This window comes from Nothobranchius furzeri, chromosome 11, assembly GCF_043380555.1.
Source record: "Nothobranchius furzeri strain GRZ-AD chromosome 11, NfurGRZ-RIMD1, whole genome shotgun sequence".
Taxonomy (NCBI): Eukaryota; Metazoa; Chordata; class Actinopteri; order Cyprinodontiformes; family Nothobranchiidae; genus Nothobranchius; species Nothobranchius furzeri.
In genome coordinates, this window is record NC_091751.1 from 62070123 (window position 1) to 62097199 (window position 27077).

The 27077-nt window shown below is 42.0% G+C and overlaps 1 protein-coding gene across 4 annotated transcripts in view; it reads left to right on the top strand.

Annotated features, from left to right (window-relative positions):
• The window catches only part of rnf220a (ring finger protein 220a), a 193033-nt gene that overhangs the window by 146896 nt on the left and 19060 nt on the right, over positions 1 to 27077 (top strand). For 2 of the 4 annotated variants that reach the window (XM_054735103.2, XM_054735207.2), the window contains exons 4-11: positions 1189 to 1240; positions 4608 to 4703; positions 7689 to 7731; positions 9072 to 9118; positions 9742 to 9871; positions 17680 to 17872; positions 17942 to 17997; positions 18574 to 18691. In XM_054735103.2, the coding sequence (XP_054591078.1) occupies positions 1189 to 1240; positions 4608 to 4703; positions 7689 to 7731; positions 9072 to 9118; positions 9742 to 9871; positions 17680 to 17872; positions 17942 to 17997; positions 18574 to 18691 (735 nt within the window). Of the gene's footprint in view, positions 1 to 1188; positions 1241 to 4607; positions 4704 to 7688; positions 7732 to 9071; positions 9197 to 9741; positions 9872 to 17679; positions 17873 to 17941; positions 17998 to 18573; positions 18692 to 27077 lie in introns of all 4 variants that reach the window. The other 2 variants (XM_054735069.2, XM_054735164.2) reach the window with 1 other exon arrangement.

Below are 27077 nucleotides of genomic sequence, written 5' to 3' on the forward strand. Positions count from 1 at the left end.
CATTTTTAATCATTTCCAGTTTACAGAAAAAATGCAGAAGCGCCGTGCACCCAAAGACAGACAAAGAGCCTTGGGGTAAGATAGGGAGGAGAGGAGGAAAAAAGCGTCTGTCCTCTCCAAGAGCCGGAAGAAGAAGGAAGAACTCTAATTTGACAATAATAATCATTAAGTTTAAGACAAGGTCATTAAAGCTGATTGTCTTTACTTAAAAAAAACTACAATAAAAAATCGGGGATGTTCTTTCTGTCGCTGACAAAACTTCTTGTGTATTCTTTGCAAAAGATGCACTGTTGATTCTACTATTGTAGAATTAAATGTCACTTTTACACTCAGCATTTTTTTCTTTTCTCTTATCTCTGTGCAATATTATACTGGTTTCAAATATTTCCTGCTCCACCTTGATGCTTTCCTCTGCAGCACTTTGTAAATTTTCCTCTTTGTATTCATCATCCAGTCCGTCTAAGGCATGCTGTCAAATGACAGGTTACGCTCAATTCTGTCTTGGGCACTCTTCCTTCCGTGTTTTGCCACTGCTACTCTCTTCCTTTAGTGTGTGTGTGCGCGTGTGTGTGTGTGTGTGTGTGTGTGTGTGTAGGGTCTGGAGTGCTAACCGGGTCTCAAAGCAAATGACAACCCTGCCTTGCTGTGTCAATGTCAAGCCTGTTGCTCAGAGAAAGTCATGTCTGAGTTTGAATGAAAGAAAAGAAGGAAGAGACGATAACTGGGAGGTATCGAGGGCATATCAACTAGAATGAGAGAAGTGGGTGAAGGCATTGGGTAAAAGCCATAAAAAAATTCTATCCTTCAAGCCTCCATTTTGTTGTCTACAGACCAATCTTTGGTCTTCAACATATTTCAGATCCAAAGTGGCCAAAGCTTGGCTGTCTCAGTGCTGGCAAATGTTCTTTATACAGACAATTTTCCAAATAAATGTTGATTTTTTTAGTCGTGCTGTATAAAAGTTATTACTCTCACACACTGAATGGGCTTCATGCATAAAGGGTAACTGGGATTAAGGAGTTAATGCATTGGCAAGAATCTGCTAAATAGGTCTCCAGTGAGCTGAAAATATATTGGTTGTAGCCAGGAAACAGCTGAACAAGCACAACACGAGTACCCATGCTCAACTCTGCACTGATTTATGTTTTATATTATCACTAAATTCTCTTTTGTTCTCTTTCTATGCAGCAGTAAGACCTCTTCGCCCAAAGATGGAGCCGCTACTCCGGGAACCCCCAAGGTAAGATCACCAGCGTGTGTGAAAACACAGGTGTGTGTTTCAGTGTGCACATGGTCAACATGTTCAGATTTTAAAGCAGTTTCATTAGTTTTCTACCAAACGTACCATAATACTCACCATCGTGGTGTGTCACTGAATGAATGCAACCTTGTTTCCAACACGTGCCGTGGTTCACTGTCTTCACAGTTGGTGGAACAAAAAGGTTTATTAAGTTTATAAAGGCAAAATAAAGATGAAAAATGGGGATTTATGAGTTCATTTTCTGTACTAAAGCCTTTTAAAAAGTCTTACTTGGATGTGTTTAATCGCATTTAAATTTAAAGTGGGACTAAGACCCCCTACCTGGGTCTTAGTCCCACTTCCTGTTTGAAGAATGCAACAAATGCTGTTGCCTGAAAGACCAAGAGGGCGGAGCCGCTAACAAATACACACACAATCTCACAATGACATTGTGACATCATAATGTACCAGCTAACGTCACAGTGTACCTCTTAACCAATAGCGATGGCAGATTTAAATTCAATGCAGTGCAGAGTTTTTACCTGAAGAGGGCGCCACATTGACAGTTTTAGGCAGAATATTGAATTTTAACTAAGATGCACTAAAACGCCACATTATTGACTACATGTGTCTAGAACACAATTAGACACTCATTTATATAATTTATAAGTAAAAAAAAAGTTGATTTGGGCGTGAATTGCTCTTTAAATAGAGCCTGCTTTGGAGGATCAAACAAACAGAGTACTGTCGATTTAGATTTTCTTTTCATTATTTTAAGCCAAACACTACCATCAAATTACACATCTGTTCAATAGCATGTTAACGCAAGTATCTAATCAGCCAATCACACCACAGGAACTCAATGAATTTAGGCACCTTGACAAGTTGAAGGGACTTTTACGTCTGCAGAATACCATTTCTGAATCACACCGTGCTGAAGCAGGTGGACTCCAGCAGCAGAAGACCACTGCAGGTGTCACACGGGCTCATCAGAGCTGGATAATCATGGAAAGTGCTCCCTGGTCTGATGAGTCTTCATTTCGGCTGCGATATTCAGATGGTCGGGTCAGAATCTGGTGTCACCAACATGAAAGCAGCAAGGTGTAACTCTCTACAACTGTTTTAGTCTGGGTGATGGTGGAATCCTGCAAGCTAAAGTGTATCTGACTGGCACATGAATGCATGGAGGATAGCAGAATAAATCAGGTGTTTCTTTTTTATCCCACATCACCTGGGTGCTGACCTGAGCTTAGAGGAGCGCTCACAGCGCCTCAGGCGGGCTTGTACTTGAGGACGTGAGACAGAGGAGGGTTGAGGGGTGAATGTCGGCCTTCCTCTGTGGCCGTGACTGTGCATCTCACTGCTGTCGTTTAGTATTCAGCAGCGGGCCGTGGAAAATGTAGAGGGCCAGTCTAAAGCACAGGGGCCTGCTGTTGTCGTCTCCCTGATTGCTGAGCAACACCCACCTCTGCTACACCTGAGATTAACCCCAAAACACCTGCTTATGTCTTTTCCAGAAGCACTTGTGAGAAATTATTCTGGGGGAGGGAAGAAACGTGACACCTGCAGGGCCTTAAACGTTTGACACAGTCAGCTCATGTTGCATACGTGCATCGAAAGAAACGTCTTTTTGTTGCAGATCTTTTTGCTTTTTGATTTAATTAGCAGCTTTAAAGATCAAATTTTGAAGAAGACATTTATTTCTAACCTCTTTGTAGATTACCGTTAAATGTCAAATTCTAATGATAAAACTTGGGCATATTCACAGAACGGCCCCTAGGTAAAGGATTCCTGACCTTTTTAAACCTGAATAAAAGCAGAATAAAGTGCGCACACACACACACACACACACACTCACACACATAAATAGAGAGGCAGAAAAGCACCATGCATAATGTCCAATTTACTGTGGCAGCACTGGAGGTTGGTCATTTCTCACATATTATTATTAGATTACTGCTGTCGAGCACTTAAGCCTCTGCTCTGCCCCTTTCCATTTGATTAATAGGAGACGACTGTAAATACAAATATTTCACAGCTGCCTTGTAAAAAGAGAGCAGCAACGAAGGCATAAATGAAAACACACACACACACCCACACACACACACACACACACACACAGAAAGAGAGCTACAGTCACGCCAAGTCTAAGTTCAATAAAAGTGTGATACTGCCTCTCTCCTCATTCATTCGTTCCTCTTCACGTCTTTTTAACCCATCTTTGGAAGGAATTTGCTGCATCGTGTTGTCTCGGGAAGCGAAGGCTCAATCTGCAAGAGTTAGCTTGCAAAGTGTTGTGGGACAGGCAGTGTCCTGTAAAGTCAGGATGTCGCTCTCTTCGTGTCCAGAAGTCAATCCCGTCTTCCTTTTTTCTTTTCTTTTTTCTCTCATGCATCCCGTCTTTCTTGCCTAACTTCTCTTAACGTCCCATAAACGTTAACTCTAATCAGTGGAAGGGGTTTTATAGACAAAGTCAGGCAGGTTATCAACAATGACGTGCTGCTCTCAGCATCTGGAGCAGTAACACAACTGAAACTCTGCATGGGTAACCTCTCCAAGTCTTTTCTTCTCCTTCTGCACAATAAATCTGTTTTAATAACTTTAACTTTTATTTATGCATAACTGAACATATGTTCTCTTCCTTCTTGCAAAGTTTTACAGTTGAGTGTAGTTTCAATTGCTGCTTTAGGTTTATATGTAACTCATGAACCGACAGCTCGTCAAATTGACCTCTTATGATTTTATATTTTCTGATATTGAACTCAAATTATAACTGTTTTCTCCACAAACTTTGAGAAAAGTGGAGCTCATCAGCTGTTTCAAACCTGTTCTCACACTAAATAAAGCAGCTCTCCTGCACCTCCTTTATTCTACAGCAGTGTTTGGTTCTCCAGTTAATTCACTTCGTTTTATATACTTGAGCCGCTGCTAATTTTCTCTTCTGCAATTGAAACGTTTGGCTCAATTGAACTCCTGCTCAGCCTTTTGACAAGCCTCATTTGTTGTTCAAGGTTTCTCTTTTTAGATCACTCTGAAACATGTTTGGGTGATTTGTGCATTTGCAGAATGAAAAGCTGCCTTGCATGTAATATTATAACCAGTCTTTAGAGAGAGGAGATTTAACCATATATGAGTGAAAACAGAGCTTTGAAACCAAACCTGCACATGTCAACCAATGTGACCCACAGTCAGTCCAGTGTTACATTTTATTCTAATTAGCTTTCTGTACTTGTTTGGCTTTTTTTTTCATAAGATAAATCTTATGTGAGCATTTGTTATGCAGGATCCTTTGCCACAGAAGTAATAACATGATAATAACATGATCGTATGCATAGAAAATCACTTTTGTTTCCCTTTGTCTTCACAGTCCATGCTGCTGTCAGTGCACATCAAGCGTGAGGGAGAATCCCCCGTGGTCTCACCGCTGTCATCTGAGGATGCCCACCACTCTGACCGATACCAGGTCACCACACACACACACACACACACACACACACACACACACACACACACACACACACACACACACACACACATACACATACACACACACACATACACACACACGTACACGCACACACACACATACACACACACACGCACGCACACACACGCGCGCACACACACACACACACACACACACAAACTCAGAGCCCATGTCCATACATTAGGGGTGGGGGGATTCCAGCCGACCTTCATTATAAAGCCATGAAACGGGGGGGGGGGGGGGGGGGGTCACCTTTATTGAACTCAGTGGGGAGGGGGGTTGGACGGATCGCTTCTCGGGTTAGGCCTGGGTGTGTCGGTTGAGGGCTTCCAGGGGAGTCCATCACATCCGAGCCCTGATCATGGCGTGCTTCATAGCACTATTACTTCCTGCTCTTGTTTAGAGCTGAGTTTTAAAGCTATCAATCACATCTTTTAAAGCAACACTTAATGTGTTTGCCTGCTTATCTCTCCTACTGGTTGAGAGCGGAATTACAACTGTCGTAAACACCGCAGCTGCAGTCTGCTGTAACCATGAATATGTGGATGCGTCATTGGGCGATGGAGAGCGTAACAGCATCGCCGCCATGTTGGATGGGTTGCTCCCACTCCAAAACCAACTGGAGACATTGCAGAGTTTTTTGGTGCAGCCTACAGGTGCAACAACTGGTGCGCTATTGAAAACAGGTCACATTTGATTTCTATTGACTTTTCCAGCCTGTCTCAAAAAAGTCTATGCATGTATTCATATATGCACTTGTGATAGTTTCCTGTTTGCCATACACTGGTTGTCAAACACAAACGTCCAGTGTTGCACTAAGGCTTATATTTTATTAAAACCCTTCGGATTGGTCTGTATTTACAACGTAGCAAATCCCGAAGAATTAAACCAATCTGTAAGTATGACACATATGACTGTTGTAGAATATGAAGCCAGATTTGGGTTTTTATGCTGTCTCAGCAGTTAGGTTGACTAACAGGCTAATCTCCTTAAATCTCAGATGTCACCCCGACCGCTTTTATCTCTTCTATTCATCAAAGTTTGTTCGGGTAATTCTTCTGGCCGTGATGAATCATGGAGTTAAGTGGGTTTCCCCTCTAGCATCATAAAATAAGAACTATTAAGTCCGTGCAGACGTTACATCCATACGTTTAAGATGACACAGCTCATAAAGACCTTCTAGCAATGAAGGAGATTTTCTCATTTGGGGAAACTGCTGAAATCACCTTATATTATACAAATGATTAAGTCAATGGTGACTTATTTTAGCACCCTGCAAATAAAGTATAATGGCAGACTTTGCCTTCTCCTGTCTGCCAGTCAGGCGGAGTGCACTCTACCTCCTCGCTTCTTGTGAAAACCTGACCTAGCTGCAGCTATTCGGAGAGTGTATCATAATGAGAAGGTGGTGATACGCAGCCGCTAGGACTATAAGTCAAGTGAAGAGAGGCGAAAGGAGCAACTGGGGGAGAAGGGGGGTGCAAAGGCATGGCTGCTCAATGGTTTCCAGTGATGGTAGGTGAGCTGCTGAAGTGTTAAAGAGACGGGATCCATAACTGTGAGAGGCAATGCTTTAGTCAGCAAATAGTTACAATACCCAGGCCTCGAGGTTTGAATCCCCGTAGACCTGAGTGTACATTTAGTGAAAGGCAGAGGTTGAAAGGACAGATGAATCCGACCTCAATTAATTTCACAAAACTGTACTTTTATTACTAAGGTCATCCTTTTTAATGATACAAGTAATGTACCCCAAGCAACCTGGAGTAGCCAGGACCAGAAATGTATAGTTTTTTTAACAGAGGCCACCGGAACACAGTCACTTGATTCATTTAATTAAAAAAAAAAGGGGGGCGGTTCAACTCTTTGGTTTATTTATTTATTTATTTATTTTGGCTTCTACTCCTGTCAAAAATATGATGTGATACACTTGCATTATAATTTATTATTTTGTGTATTTTACAGTACATACATCAGGCAAATAAGATGGCCATTTTCTTCGGATACAAGTTTATTAAAAGAACAAAAACAGCAGTTTTATATTTCCTTTAAATAATATCTTAGATAAACAACTTGAAACAAACATAATCCTACTCTGTGTGACTTGATTGGGCTTTAACAGGTTTTATTATAGTATGCTGTAGTTGGCAGTTTACAACCTGTCACACTTCCAGTGGTGTTCAGACATTAACAGAAAGTAATTATTTTGTTGAACAAACTGTGATAATCTATGTGTTCTTTTCTCATTTTAGGTTTTTTGTAACTTTATTTGTACTTGTGCAAACCACAATAATTTCACAAATGAATGCAGGGTTTATAATGCAGTCTTTTCTCTTGTATATTTGTAAAATACTTAAAAAGTGAAAACATAATTTATAGTGAATGCTCCTACGCTATTTACTGGTTGTAATTAAGCTAAGTTTAATACGTGATTTATTTACTTTTGTCTTGAAAAAATGTATCAAATCAGTAGAGCTTTACAAAAGCAAAATAATCAACTGTAATCAAACCCGTTGCTGCCTCCCAGTGTTCAAATTGCTAAATAACATGTGACGTCGAACTACTTCCGTTTCTGTCGCGGTCACATGATCAAAACAAACCAATATGGCTCCTGATACGAGCGCTTTTAGCCGACACGGGCGCTAATTTCAATCCTTTTCCATCCGCATTTAATTTTAGCCCCAATATTTAATTTGCTGTGATGTACAACATCCTGAAACAGGCGGGAAGTGCAAGCAGCAGTGAGTTTTAGCGGCTGTGGAGGGAGCTGTGGCTGAGTGTTGACAGTCATGGAGGAAGTGGAAAACAAGACAGAAGTAGGTGCAACTGTTGCCACTGTTCAGTAGCCTCCAGAATCCAAACCAATCCCTTACAGAACAGCTACTAACACACACACACACATAAAATACTGGCTGAATATTATTTAATGATGTTTCCTTCCTCTTTTTTTCTTTCTGCCTGCAGACATTTTTACGAGTTCGGGCAAACAGGCAAACGAGATTGAATGGTATGTATACATAACGTCTTTTTGTTGTTGTTGTTGTTGTTTTTGTTTTTTTTTTTTGTAAATCACATCAGACATGGAATATATTGTAACACATCTATATCACGGCTAAAGCACTTCTGGATGGATGCAAACTGCATTTCGTTGCCCTGTACATATGCAATGACAATAAAGTTGTATTCTATTCTATTAACGTCATTATCAACAATGTGGTACTTGGGTCAGGCTTTTTTATTTGTTTAATGTGATAACACATCTTTATAGATTTCCACAGTTTTTGCCACATTTAAAATGTTTCAGATCTAATATATATATATATATATATATATATATATATATATATATATATATATATACTAAGTACAGATTGAAGTTTTGAAATGATGATTTCATGGATTAAGATGCTGAATTTTGTTCGCTGACCTTAAACCTTTCTCTGTGCCAGAAGAGGCATAAACTGAAGAAACGTAAGGGTGCAAATTAGTTTCTACAACATCCTGTATTTTTGTAATCAGGTTACTTTTTCAGTCACACCGTTAAGATTTTTGCTTTATGCAACGCTGATTCCTAAAAAAACATTTAATGATTTTTACAGTTTTTTTTATTTTTTACTTTATTTAGCTTTTATTACAACTGAAACATTTTCATAGAAAATCTCACAAGTTCTCATAGGTTTTTAAAAGTTCTTCTCACAAGCAACCATAAATAGTTTTCATGTGGGAGAAAACAGCTTCTAATTTGGAGGTGACGGGATCTTGTCGGCTCTAATTAGCAGCTGTTTCCCTTTTATTTTAACAATGTTTTCATGATTAGTGTGATGGAAGAGAAAAGCGCGAGGAATTCGCTCCTTCATCTTTCTACCCAGCAGTTATGTGCAGCCTCACGTCCTCCTCTTCTCCCTCTGGCCATCACCTCAGTCCCTCTTGGCCTCCTCAGCTTTCCCAGCCAGCTAAAAATTAATGTCCCCTTGCGCCATTTGCAGTTAAGGAAAAACGACAAGAGACTCGGGGTGCAATGACGGCTGTTCAGCCCTGTTAAATTTCTAATTAAATGTGTGGGTGGAAGTGAAGGGGCTGAGGGTGTGTGTGTGTGTGTGTGTGTGTGTGTGTGTGGGAGGGGGAGTGAGGAAGACACAAAATAAATAAGGATATAAACTCACTTTCAACTCTTTTTTTTGTGCAAATATTGTAAAAGGTGACTCGTTTGTCATCACTATCCATGTATTTACTGTTGGTGACTCTAGCAAAATGTAAATATATTCACGGTAAACTCTCCTGCGTCAGGGTGTCTCACAAAAAGTGTTTCTCCCTTTTGTTTTCTTTTTCCATTTCCTGCTCGTCTAGCCCGTATAGGGAAGATGAAGAGGAGGAAGCCTGAGGAGGGGGGCCAGGTATGTCCGCTGTGCAGCGCCCCACTGGCTGGGAGTGAGGAGGAGATGAGTAGACATGTGGAACAATGCCTGATCCAGGTAGTACAATCCGGGCCCAGAACCCTGCCTACAGAAACGTTGGGACAGCCTGTCTGCTCTTCTCTTCCACCCATCTCTCTACTTTCTGTAGACGCAGAAACAAATTAGCAGCTGCTGCTCAGTTAGTTACTGACCATCTTCTAACTTTCTTCCTATGGTGTACCTTCCAGTTACATGAGTATTTTAGTCCCACACTAATAGGAATCAGCTGTGGGACCCTCTTACACACACTATGTCCTCAGTTACATTCATTTCTAGAGTACAAAAACCATCACTGCTAATTCATTCTCCTTTATCCCAACTAGCTAGAAATACTAATTCCAGTGGTTCTCTCTAGCATGCTTTAAACTCTCATTACTGCAGCATGCTGAATGACCTGTTGCCAGTCAACACTTAAACATCTGCCCTAAGTCGTTACCAGAAAATATTAAAGGTGTAACCACTGAGCTAAAGAAGTAAAATGAGTAATTAGGTCACATGGGTACATTTAATCTGTTGGTTTTCTGTTAACATTTTTTTCCCACCTGTGTGATTGTGTGTGTCAGCGTGAGGGAGTGTTGGCTGACGAGGACTCCGCAGACATGGATGGAGACAATGGGCGTGGCTTTGAGGAATATGAGTGGGCGGGGCAGAAGAGGATCAGAGCTACAGCTTTGTTGGAGGGAGGCTTCAGAGGTATAAACACACACACACACACACACACACACACACACACACACACACACACACACACACACACACACACACACAGATTTAACATTGTTTTCTGCTGGTTGTGTTTTCCACTCACTCAGGGCAAGTTGTTGTGCAGAAGCTGGGCTGTGCGTGCGTGCGCGTGTGTGTGTGTGTGTGTGTGAGAGAGGGAGAGAGACTGAGAGTATGATGGTGTAGATGTCCAGTCCTCTGCTTGTTGGGTGACTGACTGACCCTTCTGAGTTTTAGCATCACCTTCAGTTGCTGCAGTGTGTTCTCTCCTTTCCTCTCATCTGTCTGTCTCTTTCTTTGTTTCTCTACTCGTCCATCATTCACTGAGCTCCTGTCCACTCTGAGTTCTGTTAGGCTTTTGAGACTGATGCCGAATGCAACCAGAGCAATGTAATGGTACCAGTGGTCCGCTGGCTGGCCTGGGGTCAGCCCAGAACCGTTCAGCTCCACCCAAGACAACCCTGTGTGCGAGGGGAAGGAAAACACATTTAGCTGGGCAATTGACCCAATGGTCACCGCTGTGTGTGTGCATGTGCGCGTGTGTGTGCCCAGAAATGCAATTATAGGACTGGATAGGAGAGCCGGTCACTGGGGAACACAGCAGCAGCTCTGACACGCGACACAACTAGTGTGCGATCACTTAGCTCCACGTGAGCCTCAGCATTTGGTGTTTCCTGTTAAATTCCACAGATTCTTTATTCACAACAAATCTGTTTGATTTGTAACTGTTTAACACAATTGTTACCAAGTAGTAGAAGCACGATGGCAAATGCTTTGGAAGATTTTTCTGTTGTGCAAAATAAAAGTGCGAATGCATCCGGAAATTCTCGGACACACTGGTTCTGGTTGTGGGGTAGAACCCAGTCTCTGGGTTCTTGTACATTTCTAACCTGCCTACACTTTTTCTAGTGAATAAATTAATGAAAAAAAATTTGAAAGTTAAAACTTCCAGACGTTATTGATATGTTTTGAAATTAAAGTAACTAAATCCCAGTTTAATAGGCCTGAAAATGTCACCAAATAAAGAGATTTTACAGAATCGCTAACATGCCTTCAGCTGGATGCTTTAAACGTTATGCTTCACATCCAACTCCTATTGCATCCTTGGTTGTTTAAAGTTCGGGCAGAAAGATGGAAGCAGCCATTAAGCTGTGCTCAGATGTGGCTCTTTCTAACTCTCCCGCTTTCGCGAGTCCCTCTTCCTGTTCGATCTGTTGTTAAACACACAAGCTGAGCCTCACCTGCCTCCCTTCTCCCTCTGCTTGTGGAGTGGAAACAAGACAGATCAATGCAGGAGTCTCAACTAAACCACGACAAAGTGAGGCTCTTAGGGTGGGAGGTGGATTCTCCCCCTCTTCATCCATCTCCCAGACGCGCTTTCCATTCGTCCGTCTCACTTTCACATTGTTAAAGTGAGCAACCGCAGCCTGGACCCTTCTGTCGGGCTCTAATAGGGAACCTTGTGATGTGACGCAGATAACCGAGGTAGCCTGTGGAGAGCAACTTGAAACGCACGCGTACACACACATGCGCACGCACACACTCAGTTGGCAGAAGGCTCAGAAGGTGGATTTTGTGTTGAAAGCTCCTCAGTGGTTCTAACACACAGCTGAATCCAGCAGGCTCTCTGGAGCCAAGCGGATATAGAGATGTTGTGGGGGGTCTCCTCAGCTGGCAAAGATGAAGAGAGGGCCTCTTCCTCTGTGAAGTGCCACCATCCTTCTCTCCCTTTGAGAGCCTGGGGAAGAAAGGCGGGGGTCCGGGAGAGGAGAAGGAGGGGAAAAATCGAACAAGATCAGTTTATGATTCAACTCGTTCTGAGTGAAGACTTCCCTGTGTCTCACACCAGCTTAGACAGGCTAAAAGAAGCTAAATGGCTCAGATAGAGAGTGTTCTTTATCTGCCTAGTGGACTTTCTGGTCTCTTTGTGAGCAGCAAAGCACCCAGGTTGTATTTTATAAGTTGGCTAGATTTTGTTAGAGTTTAAAAACACTCAATGAAGAGGATGGATTTAAAGGAAGTTTATCTTGTTTCTTATTTGTTACTTTCAGTTTTAACTCTAGTTCTTTTCCAGCTATTTTACATACTGATGGACATAATGAGGGTTTCTAACTAAAGGTTGGATTGATAATTGATAATTACCAGTTATGATTTAGCCCTGTGGCCGTCGTTCTACTGGTTTAAACATCAAATATTCTAAACCTCGCGTTTACCTTATTATCAGGTTCTTTTAGACAAACTGTAGCAAAAAGATCGGAAGGTTGGTGACTTTTAACAGTTTTAGGTCCAGCCAGTCACAATGCTCTATGTTAGAGAGATGTTGGGCGGGCTTAGCAACAGAGCTGCGAAGGAGAAAACTACAAAGATGGCATCAACTCAGGAATGGTGGTTGTTTCAGTCTTCTTCAACTTTGGACGATTTAGACATGAGCTTTTCTTTGGGATATGAGCAGATAAAGGTATTTAAAAAGCAAGTCACATCAAAATCAACTTTTTTTTAGCTGATAACTAGTATGAATGAGTGTCTAGGAGGGTTGTAGACATGTGTAGTCATTATTTTTGCATTTTGATGCATTTTCTTTGAAAACTCTTAAATTCTGTCTAAAAACGCCAGTCTAGCGCCATCTTCAGCTCAAAAGTATAGAACACGTTTATTTTGAGTCGGTTTTAGCCAGTGGCTAACGAGAACAATGCTACGTAGCTAAGAAAAGTACTACGTAGCATTTCTGTGGCTGTAGGTTATAAAAGCACTGCGGTCCCAACCAGCCTCTCTATGTCGATGATTACCATTCAGAGCTGGTTCTGTTGGGTCGGCTCCGGTGGTTTCAGACAACTCACAAGCTCAAAACAATAAGGCTCAGGTCCGCTTGTCTCCTAATAGACTTGGTCCCGTTTTTCTCAATTGTCTGGGTAAGGAGGGTGGGAAAAGTCCTCCTCTTCTAATGACTGCTCAGAGTGAAAAAAAAGCTAGCTTCATCTTGTTACCCATCCGTCTTCATCATTGCCGTGGCACCGCCCTCTCGGTCAGCTAGGCAACGCCTACTAATGTTGCATTTTTCAAAATTGATACGTGGGTGAAAAACAACTCTGAGGCAGGCTTGACAATTCCTTTATGTCCTTTATTTTGAAAAAGAATGTTTGTTTCTTCTTGGACAGTGTATGGCGGACTGCCTCGTTTACTGATTTGTTGTTCTTTGCTCTGATTGGTCCTCGCACTGTCCGTGTGCATGTGGAGACAATTTGAAAGACAACCGTAGATTCTGTGCCTACAACTGAGCTCTGCCTATGGGTCGTGGCTAGACTGTACTGACATACAGTGGCATGATGGTAGAGTGTCCGCCCTGGGACTGGGATATCGGGGTTCAAATCCAGTCGGGTCATACCAAAGACTTCAAAAGTGGGACCCAATGCCTCCCTGCTTGACTGTCAGCTTTAAGGGGTTGGTATGGGGGGTTTAAACCACCGAATAGTTCCCGAGCACAGCCACTGCCGCACCTCACCACTCCCGATGGGGATGGATCAAACGCAGAGATGTAATTTCACCAGTGTGTGTGATGATGACTAATTGGATAGGATAGGGTGGCTTAAAGGCTATTTGTTTTGCTCTGACATGAAGAGATGTGTCCCTTCATGTCAGATTAGAAAACGAAAACCTAATCAAACTAACAAAACAGTATTAAAGCACTGCAAAGTTCAGCTGATCTTAATGTAAGAAAAGTGTGAGTTTAATCTGTCATTTGAACCAAAAACAGATTGAAAGGGAAACCGTAAAGCTTCCAGACAGATTCTGAGGTTTGATATCGGGCCATCCAGAGAGACCAAGGAGGAGAAGAGGGGGATTATTTTAGGTTAAGGTGGCCCAGAAGGATTGGGAGGAGGAGAAATCTCTGCTTTGTACATGAACTTCAAAGATGACCGTCTCATGTCTTTGTGTCTGGTTCCTTTTCCCCATAGGCCCCCCTCTCTCCGTGACCTGTAAATGGCAGAGAGATAGTGTGGTCACCTTTGACATGCCTCCTTTCTGCTTCTTAACAGGTCCTGATAATTGCTATGGTAACGAGATGTTGCTGAGGTCAGTCGATCGGTCGAGCCGAGCTGCCAGTCGGCCTGATGAGTTCTTTGAACCTGCCTGCTGGTTCAGATCTGTGCTTGTATCCTCGTTGTTGTGACATATATGTAAATTGAGGGTCTCTTGCATTGCTGTCACGAACCGTGTAACTCTAAAGATGAAGCGTGTAGTTGGCATGTTAAAGACTCAGCAATGTTAAGGAGATGGTTGTGATAACGAGGCACACCATGTGTGTGTTTAATCTTCTTTTTGTGGTAAAGAAAATGGAGATTGGTCATCAAGCAGGTCTTGAGGAAAAAGGGATTGCAGAACAGGAGATTATAGAAGGATACGAGGAGGAGAAATTAGAAACCGTTCCCCAGAAAAACTGTAAAAAGGGAAAAGTTATGGAGGAGGAAATGTGAATGAATAAGGTAACAAATAATGGAGTAATTGTAAAAATAGAAGGCAAAACAAAGGTGAGGAAGGGATGAATTAGGGGGAAGAGGGGGACGTTGATGTGGACCTTGAGTGAAAGGCAGTTAGAGTGCGGCTGACCTTTCCCTGGCCAGATTAGATTGGCCTGCCAAGACTGCTTAGAGGAACAGATAGAAACAGCAAGATCACACACATTCAGAGCAAACAGGCCACACACACACACACACACACCCTCACAGTGACGCGTCACAGACAACTACAGTGTGTGTACACACGCCAAGCAGCTCAGGTGTCTGGCTCACATAAAAGTGCAGGTGTAAAAGTTAAAGACCAGCATCACAGCTATACAACAAGTGAAAACATTCTCAGGTTTTGCTGTGCATTACTCTGGGCTCACACGCTGGGATAATAATACAAGCATTTTCTTTAAAGCACATATTTGCTATAATAAAGCTGGTAGTGATGTGAAGCTAAGGCTAAGTCTGTCCACCCACCTGATGAAGCCCATCTCAGCCACTTGAATGAGGGATTTCATCGTTTTAGTCTCGGTCGAGACCTTTACCGATGGTTGGAGTGTAGGCATACCAGTAAATCAAGAACTTAGCCTTTTGGCTCATCTTCTTTACCATTGCTGTCTAAGTTAAGCCCCCTTCAGACAGGCCATGAAAAACAGAAATGTTCCAGAATCTGTCCGTAAGACCTTTCTGTCTGAATACAAACATCCAGATAACGTGTTCCGGAATTTATCCGGACGAAGCCCCTAGTAACAGGTCCGGACTTGTTACAGACAGGGTGGCTGCTTCAGACTGGTGAGGTAAAGTTCCGGACAAGGGGGAGGGGGAGGAGGAGCGCACCTATATAACTCGCTCCTGTAGCATGCGGCGAACCACGGCAGCTCGCCTCCTACGGTACCGTCTAGACGCGCGACGGAGCGCTTCACACCGCTTCAGTGATTCCTTTAACCATTGAGCTTCATCATCCAGGTCTCTTATGCGTCTTCGTGTGCGCAGAATTATGCTTAAACGCCTCGTGATTTTTATCTTGAGAGGCGCTATAGAAATGATATTTTCTTCTTCTTCTTAACATGAGTCCAATTCTCCCCCACCCCACCCCCCGCCGCCGTCAGACATCTGGAACTTTTCCCTGCTGTGTGAACGCAGCCGAAAGGACAAGTTCCGGTACAAAAGTGGTGTGTCTGAAAACACAGTTCCGGTTAAAAACCGGATTGAATTGTCCGCAAATGTTCCAGAATGTCTGTCTGAAAAGGGCTTCAGTGATTTCCAAACTTTTTTCCCTGAGGACCCCCAGCATCGTAACACCCCCCCCCCCCCCCCCCCCACACACACACACACACACACACACAAAAAAAGTTTACAAGATGTTTAGTGGCAGATACTGGGCCAATTAAAGAACGTCTGACAATATGAACGGTTATACACACGTAACTAAAGGAGTACAAAACTACACAGAAATTGTTTTTTGTGTGGAAGGAAACTGGTGAAACTTTGGTTTGGCAGTGGTGACTGCTTGAAGACGTGGAGGAGAATGAGGGACAAATGTGTTAGAGGTAAAAAGCCTGAAAAACATAAACACAAAATAAACATACAATAGTAAAAACACTATTGTGGACCAGAGACCCCCAGAAACGTTCTGTGCCCTCTGTTGTCCTGGCGGGGAATAACTTTGCAACACTCCGAAGGCAACAAAGAAGTCTGAAAGGAAAGCATCTCCGTCAGTCTGTGTGTTCTACTCTGCAACTGAGTCGATGACATATAAATCAGGCTTTAGATGAAGGTCCTATTTAAATAAAACTGAAATGTAGCATACCAGATATCTTCTTTAATGTTCAGTTGAGTAGAAAGACTATTAACCAATTACATGCCCATACCTAGGAGTCCTCTGTATCGTTGACCCAAAGTAAAGTCTGAAACTATCTAAATGTACATGGACCCGGTCCCAGTCGCCTACGGCACCCACATGTGGAAATCAGCTTCAGGTTATTAATGTTAGTCAGCAACGTAAACACAGAGGAGTGAGCTTCTGGTGGGTGGAGCTAAATCAGGCGACTGAGTTGGTGCTTAGGAACTAGACTGTCACAGCAGCAGATGTTGGAACTAAGCTAACAGTCTGTAGCCAGGCTCAAACAGCGGCACTGCTCTGAGTTCAGAGTGCAGCGGGGTGCAGTCGTTCACTGATGGAAACTGTTGAGTGTTGGGAGTCACACACAGGGACAGGCGGGTTAAATAAGAAAAGTGTCAGCTCTGTCTGCCCCCACCACACACACACACACACACACACACACACACATGCATGCACTAGTCCACCTGAGAGCTTGTAGAAATTGGCATAGGTGTAAATAAGATGGCTGTCAGGCTTGTCACTGGCAGACACACAACACACAGACAGCTTCAGTCACAACACACACACACACACACACACACACGCAGCTTGAATGGTAGGAAGGTTAGTGATATACACTCTTCAACACAAAAACGCACACACACACACCTACCTTTGTGCAGCAGTTTAAGTGACAAGCAGACAGGCTCTCTCACACACACGTGCACACACATGCCTTCAAAGGGATGGAGAGAGAGACGGGGCCTAAGTGACAGAAGGACAGACGGTCTCAAACAAACATGGGAAAGACACCTGTAAGCAACGAACACACACACACACACACACACACACACACACACACACACACACACACCTTGCTTTCTCAAAGATAGGTGTGGCGTCACTCTTCATCCCCACCTCTGACCGCATCTTCCTCCTTTTCTTGTCTAAATATCTTTAGTTGGATTTGAAGAGAAACAAAGTTTAAAAAGCTAGTAAACTGTGCAGATGTAGTTGCACTCGTCTTTTCCAGCCACACAGGGACGTGTGGTGTGTGCTGAGGGGTTTGTGGTCGCCTGTAGCACTTACGTTTCTAGATTTATTTTCTAGCTTTGCTTGTCGGTTTAGTCCGTTTACGTGAATAAGCACTGTGGATGCCTTTCTTTGTCACTTACTAATAATTTATTAATGATCATCAACAGTCTTTCATGAGAGACTTTGAAAATGGACCTGAGAGGCATTTAGTTTTGGTTTGTGTGGGGTTGGAGTCTTAAGAGCAGAGTTGGTGAGGTGTGAAGCTTCTCTCTGAATGATTCTGCTTTTATGAGGCTAGAAAAGGCTGCTTAAAGGGTCTTTGTGGCTAAACTGGACTAACCGTCCTTCATTTATACTTTCTTGCATTTATTAAACGAAGAGAACAAAAAGAAATGCTGAAAATCGTTTTCCTTCCACAGCAACAGGTTTTGCGACATGTAGCATCAAAGAGAGTGCAGCAGACAGCGACGCCGACCTCGATGTAGATGGAGACGACACTCTGGAGTACGGCAAAGCCCAGTACACCGAGGCCGACATCATCCCCTGCTCTGGGGCTGGGGAGGACCAAGGAGAGGCCAGGGAGAGGGAGGCGCTACGGGGAGCTGTGCTCAAGTATGAAGCAAGGGAAAAAAAACATCTTCAACCCTGGTTCTGTCCTTCTGACTGATCTCTGTGTTTCAGTGGAGGGATGCCTTCTAACAGAATAACATCTGAGTTCTCCAAATGGGCCAGTGATGGTGAGAAGGCTGTCTCTCACAGTCACACACACACACACACACACACACACACACACACACACACACACACTAAAGGTTTTCTTTGTTATAATGCATTGGTCAATGAAAACACTCTTCTTGTGGTTTTAACAAATGCAAAAACTTAGATATTTATCTTTTAGTAGAACAGATTTAAATATTTTTACTGTTATTTATTAATTATTTCATCTTTTCTCTAAATAAAAAAAAGGTTTTCAGCTAATGATCCTTCACACGTTTCCCCTTACTTTGTTTTTTGGTAATTTTGTTAAAAAATCTTTTAGCAATAAACGAAATGAACAAAAAAACCTGAATGCATTTCAATCAAAAGCTGAGAACAGTGAATGGGGAAGTGTGAGGTAGCTTAGATGTGATGTTTGTATTATTTCAGGGCTAAAACTTTAGCTGAATACTGAGCATTCATCAGGTGAAGACACTGTTAGTGCTCCCGTTGGCTCATGTCGGCGCTTTGCTTGTCGTTTTTAGTCCGTTTACGTGTAATTGTCTCGGCCATCACAGTAAAGCGTTTAACTGTGCCACCTGTCTCCATGTTTACAGAGATGCCTTCTACAAGCAACGGAGAGAGCAGCAAGACGGACCCCAGCACTCCTTCATCATCCTCCTCCTCTTCCTCCTCCTGCGCCCCACGCACTTGTAAAAACAGCGAGATTGAAAAGTAGGCGAAACAGAAATAATAATCTCGCTTTATCGTTGCTTTTGTCTGTTTGGTAGCTCACATGAGCACACGCGAGAGCACTGTAGGGGTCAGGCAGCTGGTTGTGGTTCATTTACTCCTCGTGATTAGCGTTTGTTTAGTGTGGAGAGGTTTTACTCAGTCGAACCAAAGATTCGAGTCAGTGAGGAAACAACCGGAAGTTTTGTTTTTAGGTTAGAAACAAACTGAAGTTTGTGAGCAGCAGACTAGAAACAGCAGGTCAGGTCTGAGCAAAAGCTGAATATTGTGGACATTTTGGCCCATCACTGTTTTTTATGTGCCAGCATGAGCTTCTGGTCCGTTCAGAATAACATTCTTAAAGCCGTAGCCTTTTGAATGGTTATACTCCGATGGAAAAGTTGGGTTTGGTCTTTTTTTATTTTTTTTTTATCCTTCTAATTTCACCTCAGACCTTTATGTTTGTGTGTGCTGCTGCCTGACGCTTTAGCGGAGGCTTCAGCAGGCACCTGAAGCTGAACACGCTTTAATCTAAGTATCCATTTAAGGGAAGCAAACGAGATGCTGAATGATTGCATTGGAACAAGCAGTCAGCTGCCTGGCTGGATTCATGCCCTACCTCACCCCTCTCTGCTTCCCTTAAATGCTCGTCTTTGTGGGGCTTCTGTGCCCTTCCATCCTCAAATGAAAATGAGATTTGTCTCCTTTTGTTACATTGATACATTGTACATTTGTGTGTGCGCGCGTGTGTGTGGGAGGGGCCTTTCCACAAGGTAGCGTTAGCGAAATCTCTCTTGTGTCTCTGATCCCAGATGGGTAATGATCTGGTCGCCTCCCGGGGCGTCCTCGTTCCCCTGCTCATTCCCCTGCAAGATAAATGAGTTCTCTCTCGTCCTCACACACACACACGCAGACACACACACATACATATACAACGCCTGAGACGCTCTTTCCCCTCCAAGATAAATGGCCTATCCAATGCCGCCAATGCGATTGCTGCCAAATTTGGTGCTCCAGCTGGAACAATACAGAGCGATTTCCATGTGGTTTCTGCAAATAATTGAATCTGTCCTCAATTTGGAAGTGATGAAGCTAGATTTGTACCCCCCACCCCTCGTTCCTCCTTTACATGCGCACACTTTTCCTGTCCTCTCTGCCGTTTCTTCTTCAGTTTTTTGTCTTTCGGTCTCGGTGGTGCGTTTTCTTGTCCTCTTTCCTTTTTTGTCCCTTTGCTGCTGTTCATCCCTCCTCATCCTCTGACTCAATCCTTCCCAGGCATCCCCGCCCCCTCAACTTTTCAGCCTACACACACACAAACACACACACACATCGAATAGAGGCAGGGGAAATCAATAGGGACTTAAATGTTTTATCATGGTGTGTCAGTGTAGTTAAGGCCTCAGTTAACAGGGTGTGGCACAAAAAGATGCTCTGAAGAGATTTACAGCCACTGCTTTTCTGCAACAAACACACACACATAATAACCCAACCTTAAGGACAAATGTTTGTCCAAATTGTTTTGGAAATTAATTAGCATTTCATTTAATCAATTGCATGTTCTTTTGTTGGAAGAGAAGGCCAAAATGTGGACGGACAGCAGATGAAGACACAGTGCTGATTGAGATGGACGGTGGAGATTTCCAGCTGCACACACACACCTGCACTAATGAAATGAGAAATAGCCCTACAGACGCTGGGAGCAGAGCACTAAATAGAGGAGAAGCAGAGCGATCTCTCTGTCTCTGCCGGAATTTCCTGCTTGCTTGTCGCACCAGGAATGACTCCAGATGAAAATGTGTTTCAGTGTGTTTCCATTTGGCTCTGGTGGACTCACCGTGGGGTGACGGTGGCACAGGAGTAAAGTGCTCGCCACGCAATCGGAAGGTTGCAGGTTCGAGCCCCGCTCAGTTTGTCGCTGTCATTGTGTCCTTGGGCAAGACACTTAAACCGCCTTGCCTGCTGGTGGTGGTCAGAGGGACCAGTGGCACCAGTGCTCGGCAGCCTCGCCTCTGTCAGTGCGCCCCAGGGCAGCTGTGGCTACATCGTAGCTCATCCCCACCAGCGTGATTGATTGTGTTGTAAAGCACCTTGTGGGGTTCCAGGACTCTAGAAGGTGCTATAGGCCATTCACCATTTAAAAGCCTATAAGTTAGACTCGAGCATTAAGCTGATGTGTGAAGTTCTCTGCAGCTTTGGTAATCTTACAAAAATACACACATCTTTTTTTCTGACTGCTAAATGTTGGTCTCCACTCCAAACCTTATTGGTTACAGTCGTCATTAATCTTTGTTTACTCCAGTTTATTGATTTCCTGTTGGTTAACAAGTCAAATTTATAGGCAGTATAGTTCTCATTGTGTCCTTCTATTCTGATAAAGCTATTGGCAAAAAAAAAAAAAAAAAAAAAACATTAAAGCATATTTACTGAAAATTCCACGGGTATAGATCCGGTCCAAAAAGCAGAAAACAAAACAAAATATTTCATATATTATTTTAATATTATTAATACATAATAATTTCTCTAATTAGCACCATAAAAATAATACAGTCATCCAGAACTAAGGCTGTACAATGTATTATAATAAACTACAAACACCATCATTCTGCTAAAATATGTACTGTTTAACCAGATGGTCCCCACTCCCTAAATGCGCTCAGCCAGGTCTTTGAGTGCCGTTGTGATGCCAGAACATGTGGGCTTGTCACAACTGAGACATCATCATCATCATCATCCTCATCTCAATATTCAACTAAATACTTGAATTCCATGTTTTCCTAATGTCCCTCATCCCTGTTAAAGCTACAATGGCAAATTTGGAAAACAAGTGAGTTGAAAACCTTTTTTCCATGCCTCTTAACGACGCTTGAACATAGTATACAGTGTTGCCCCTGGAAATTTTTCAAGGTGGGGGGGGGGGGGGGGACGATTTCGCTGCTGTATGTGTGTGTGTGTGTGTGTGGCGGGGGTGGATGTCGTAGGCGTGGCGCTGGCATTTCTGGCTTAGCTCCACGCCTGAACATATGCAGGGGAAACACTGGCATGGCTATAAATATATGGTCTATATTGTATAAAAATCTCCATCAATAATGTTTTGGGCAAAAAGCAACTGTTGGACCATTCGGTTGTCTGTCTCACCGAATCGCCATACTTCCCTTGGTCCTCCATTCATAATGCACTCGTGTTTTTAGCAACCTAACATCACTGATCTGAGAGGTTTTCCATTCAATGTTAGAGAAGAAGGAACAGCCAGCTGCTACAGCTTCAACTTTAGGACAAACTACCGGAGCTAGAAAAACGGTGATTGGTGTTTAGCAGTTTCTTGTTTCCTCTTCAAATGCAGGAGTTCGGTTCTCCCCATGTACTTAAGACCCGATTTTTATGCTCATATCAGCGTCTCAGGAAAGATAACGGAGGGGAGGGGTGACTGTTCGTTAATAGCCTAGCGTGTTCTATAAATTTGCTAAAACTGCTTTAAATTTAGCCAAGGTTTGCTTAAATAGGAAAAAAAATATCTTTTTTCTGGGATTTATGTTTGTGTTCAGACTAGGATTGGGCGATATGGCCTAAAATCAATATCACGAAATATTGAGGATTTCACCTCGATAACGATAAATGGACGATAACTACAGGGATGCGCAGAAACAAAAGTTTTCCACTAGATGGGGCTGTCACACCTATTACTTTGAGTCACATTTTTATGTGACTCATGGTGGTACAGCTTCTTAAAGGGACATGAACGCTGCAAACCTACACACGTCTTTTTATTATCAAATTGTCTCGATAAGAATCAGAAATTTCGATAATGGTAAATTTTCGATTTATTGCCCAGCCCTAGTTCAGACTTGTTAATGTGTAAATATTATGTAAAGAAAAATTATTCTACAGATTTCTCAATCACATCACTTCTGAAAAAATTTAATCATTTGCCAAACTGCAGTCACATTTAAAGAGAAACGACTCAACTAGACACACATAAGGTATTTTAAGCCTGATGCATTTAGATCTTTGCTGCTCTTTGACTTTTCTCCTGGTTTAAGAATATTAAATATTCAACAAAAACTATCGTGATAACTCCGAGGTATGGGTTACCGTAGTTAAAACTAGTGGCTAAAACTCGTCCTAAACGAAGACACTAAATGTTTAGAAGAACACTTTATTTTAAAGGTTTTGTGAAAGCTCTGTTCATAACTTTTAAATAGTTATATGCTGTTTAGAATAAAATATTTCCTAGGGGTTGTTTTGCTTTGATACTTCTATCAGTATTTAAAAACATATTAATGACCACATTCAATTCAATACAAGTTTATTTATATAGTGCCAAATTGCGACAAGATTTGTCTCAAGGCACTTCACATAGTCGTCAACAAGATGACTTGTTTTAACAAGACGACTTGTTTTAATTTGTTTTAACAAGATGTCTTGTGTTAACAACAAGACTACTTGTTTTAACAAGACGACTTGTTTTAACAAGATGTCTTGTGTTAACAACAAGACTATTTGTTTTAACAAGACGACTTGTTTTAACTTGGGCCCTGTCCACACGTAGCTGGGGATCTGCCAAAACGTAGATATTTTTCTACCCTTTGGCCTGTCATCCACACGAAAACGGAGTTTTTTCACACGAAAACGGATCTTTTTAAAAACTCCGGCCAAAGTGAAGATCTGCGTTTTCTCCGTTTTGGGTGTCTGCGTGTGGACGGACAAAACCGGAGTTTTAAGGTCCGCAACGTCACTTTCCGCGACAAAAAATGCTGACATCACGTGTGCGACCTGTGTTTACATTAGCCGGCATCATGGAAGCCTTCGGAGCTGCGCTCTGTCACTACCCGATCCATCAATTGTCCAAGCGCTTTCTGCTTGTTTGTTTTTGCAAGAGGAATTACTGCTCCTTGCGGAAGACCACAGACGACGGACGAGGTTAAGAACGGGGGAAGTACTGCCGCCTACAGGTCTGGCATGTCCTTAACAACGTATTTATCCGGGTACGTGTGGACAGAGTTTGTTTTTAAAACGCGGTGGTGTGGATGCAAGTTTTTGGAGGGGCGGATATTCGTTTTTAAAAAACCCCGGCTACATGTGGACTAGGCCTTGTTTAAACAACAAGACGACTTGTTTTAACTTGTGGTAACAACAAGATGACTTGTTTTAACTTGTTTAAACAAGATGTCTTGTGTTAACAACACGACTACTTGTTTTAACTTGTGTTAACAACACGATGACTTGTTTTAACAACACGATGACTTGTTTTAACTTGTTTAAACAAGATGTCTTGTGTTAACAACACGACTACTTGTTTTAACTTGTGTTAACAACACGATGACTTGTTTTAACAACACGATGACTTGTTTTAACTTGTTTAAACAAGATGTCTTGTGTTAACAACAAGACTACTTGTTTTAACTTGTGTTAACAACACGATGACTTGTTTTAACACAACAACTTGTTTTAATTTGTTTAACAAGATGTCTTGTTTTAAAAACAAGACGACTTGCATTAACAACAAGACTACTTGTTTTAACTTGTTTAAACAACACGATGACTTGTTTTAACACAACAACTTGTTTTAATTTGTTTAACAAGATGTCTTGTGTTAACAACAAGACGACTTGTTTTAACTTGTTTAAACAAGATGTCTTGTGTTAACAACACGATGACTTGTTTTAACAACACGATGACTTGTTTTAACTTGTTTAAACAAGATGTCTTGTGTTAACAACAAGACTACTTGTTTTAACTTGTGTTAACAACACGATGACTTGTTTTAACACAACTTGTTTTAATTTGTTTAACAAGATGTCTTGTTTTAAAAACAAGACGACTTGCATTAACAACAAGACTACTTGTTTTAACTTGTTTAAACAACAAGACGACTTGTATCAACAACAAGACGACTTGTTTTAACACAACTTGTTTTAATTTGTTTAACAAGATGACTTGTGTTAACAACAAGACGACTTGTTTTAACTTGTGTTAACAACAAGACGACTTGTTTTAACTTGTTTAAACAAGATGTCTTGTGTTAACAACACGATGACTTGTTTTAACTTGTGTTAACAACAAGACGACTTGTTTTAACTTGTTTAAACAAGATGTCTTGTGTTAACAACACGATGACTTGCATTAACAACAAGACTACTTGTTTTAACTTGTTTAAACAACAAGATGACTTGTTTTAACTTGTGTTAACAACGTGACTTCACATAGTAAACATTCCAATACAGGTCAGTTCATTCAGCCAATCAGAAAAAAGTTTCCTGTATAAGGAACCCAGCAAATTGCATCAAGTCACTGACTAGTTGTTCTAAAATAAAATGTTTTATTTTATTTTAATTACCTTAAAAGACTCAAAGTCTCTTTTTACACTTTATATTTATTTAATCAGGATCGTTGTCAAGTCGACGCCAGAAACAATGAAACACAACTTGAATATCAGATGAACAACAAGGCTTTATTCAACCGGCATTCATACAAGTTATCAATCATGAACGAAACATTTCTCTTACCGTTGCTTATGGGTGGAGAGCTGAACACCCCAGTTAGAAAACGTAATCCATGAACCTCGTCAAATAGAATCCTTCAAACAGCTCTAACAGCTCTGAGCTCTGCTCTGCTCCTTATACATTCCCTGATGTGCGTGCAAAGCTGCACACCTCCACCAGGATTACCTTGATTACATCCTCATGATCACATTATGTTCGGCTCTCCTTGATTACATCCTCATGATAAGTGTGATTGACAAACAGTAGTGATCAATAACTTGTATAAAGCAATTATACAACAGATGACAAGTTCATTTTTATTACATTCCACTCTTGAACTTTTCATCTAATTTATGTAACATATCCATCACCATTTCCCCATCAAAACCAACGTCATTTATAACATACCTTGTAGTTCCACTTTAATTTTCATCGTAGTCTTTGCATTATTACCCAATTTATTTCTCTTCTTAATCGAATAACATACCAACAAATAATAAGATTACACAATGTTAGAATGCTGATTATAATTAATGCTGCAATCATAGGTGGAATTAGCACTTTATTAGCGGTACTCGACATGCCTGTAAATATATCCCACCAATGATGAGCGGAAGCCTGTTCAATCAATGTAGCAACATGTTTTATTTCCCCTTGTGCCACAAGAGTAGACACCATAAGCCTGGAAAGGTTGGACCTATGAGAGTCAATCAATTTTGCCACTTCAGTGGAACCATCCAATGCGCATTTGAATCGTTCCAGTGAGAGTGTCCAAGGGGAGTGTAAAACCTCCCATTGTATCTTAGTCAGCCGACTAGATACAGTGTAATTACTCAACCAATAGGTCACGTTATTCCATTCCCACATATGTATACCCTTGAGACAACCTGAAAAGGGAACTGAAGGTACCTGTGGGGAATTGGTCATTGTAGCCACGCATAAGGTGTTAGGACCCACCTGCCAAAACTGTTCCTCTGGGGGTGTGACCGTCCAATCACAGAGTACGACCCTTGAATCAGTGAAACATGGATTGCTATGTCCTTTTACCAATGGGCAGGCTAAACCCTTATCAGTCTCATCACAGTGTTTTACTTCATATGTTCGATTTGTTTTAACATCCCACCACTCTCCACTAACATGGAGATACCAAAACCCTTTAGTGGTTATCACCGGCAGTATCTGATATCTACACACAGTCATTACTGATGTCATATTATACTGATCCCAGTATCCAGTACACATAGATTTATTACAAATCGTCATTTCTGCATGTAGCTGTAGCCATAATGAACTACTGATGTTCCATAATGTTCGCCATGCATGATAGTTATTACTCATTACCTGTATTTGAAACCTATTTCTCTGTGTCTCAGCATGAATAGTCTGCAAGGAACAGACTGTCCAATTACCTATGTGTGACAAATTATGCAATGCATCATAAGTTTCATTCCAAAGCTTTAGATTCCATTTAAATACACTTTTCCACACATCACTTCCTTCTAGCTGACTAGATACAGTCGAAGGCATCCATCTTGCAGTCTTGGTGACAGCTTGTGCGGTGTATTCTCCAGTGTTGGACAGCATAGTTCGTGTTACCTCATTGTTTGCTGTGTTAGCCAGACCATACAAAGTTCCAGTTCCTCCTAGCACGGTGTCATACCATGCTCGCCTCCTCCTGTTGCAAGGCGGAATAGGAGGGAATTTCACAGTCCATCGCACATATTCGGCTACCCTTATTTGTCCCATTTGTTGACAAGTGTGAACCAGGGGAGCTACAGCTGTCTGCGTAGCTCTAGCTGTGTCGGGCAGCACCCAGAATATGTACAAATAGGCGCGTCCTCCTGTGATTACAGTTCCATTCCTGATCCGGAAATCGCGATCAACCTTCATACTCCAATTTGTGCCATTTT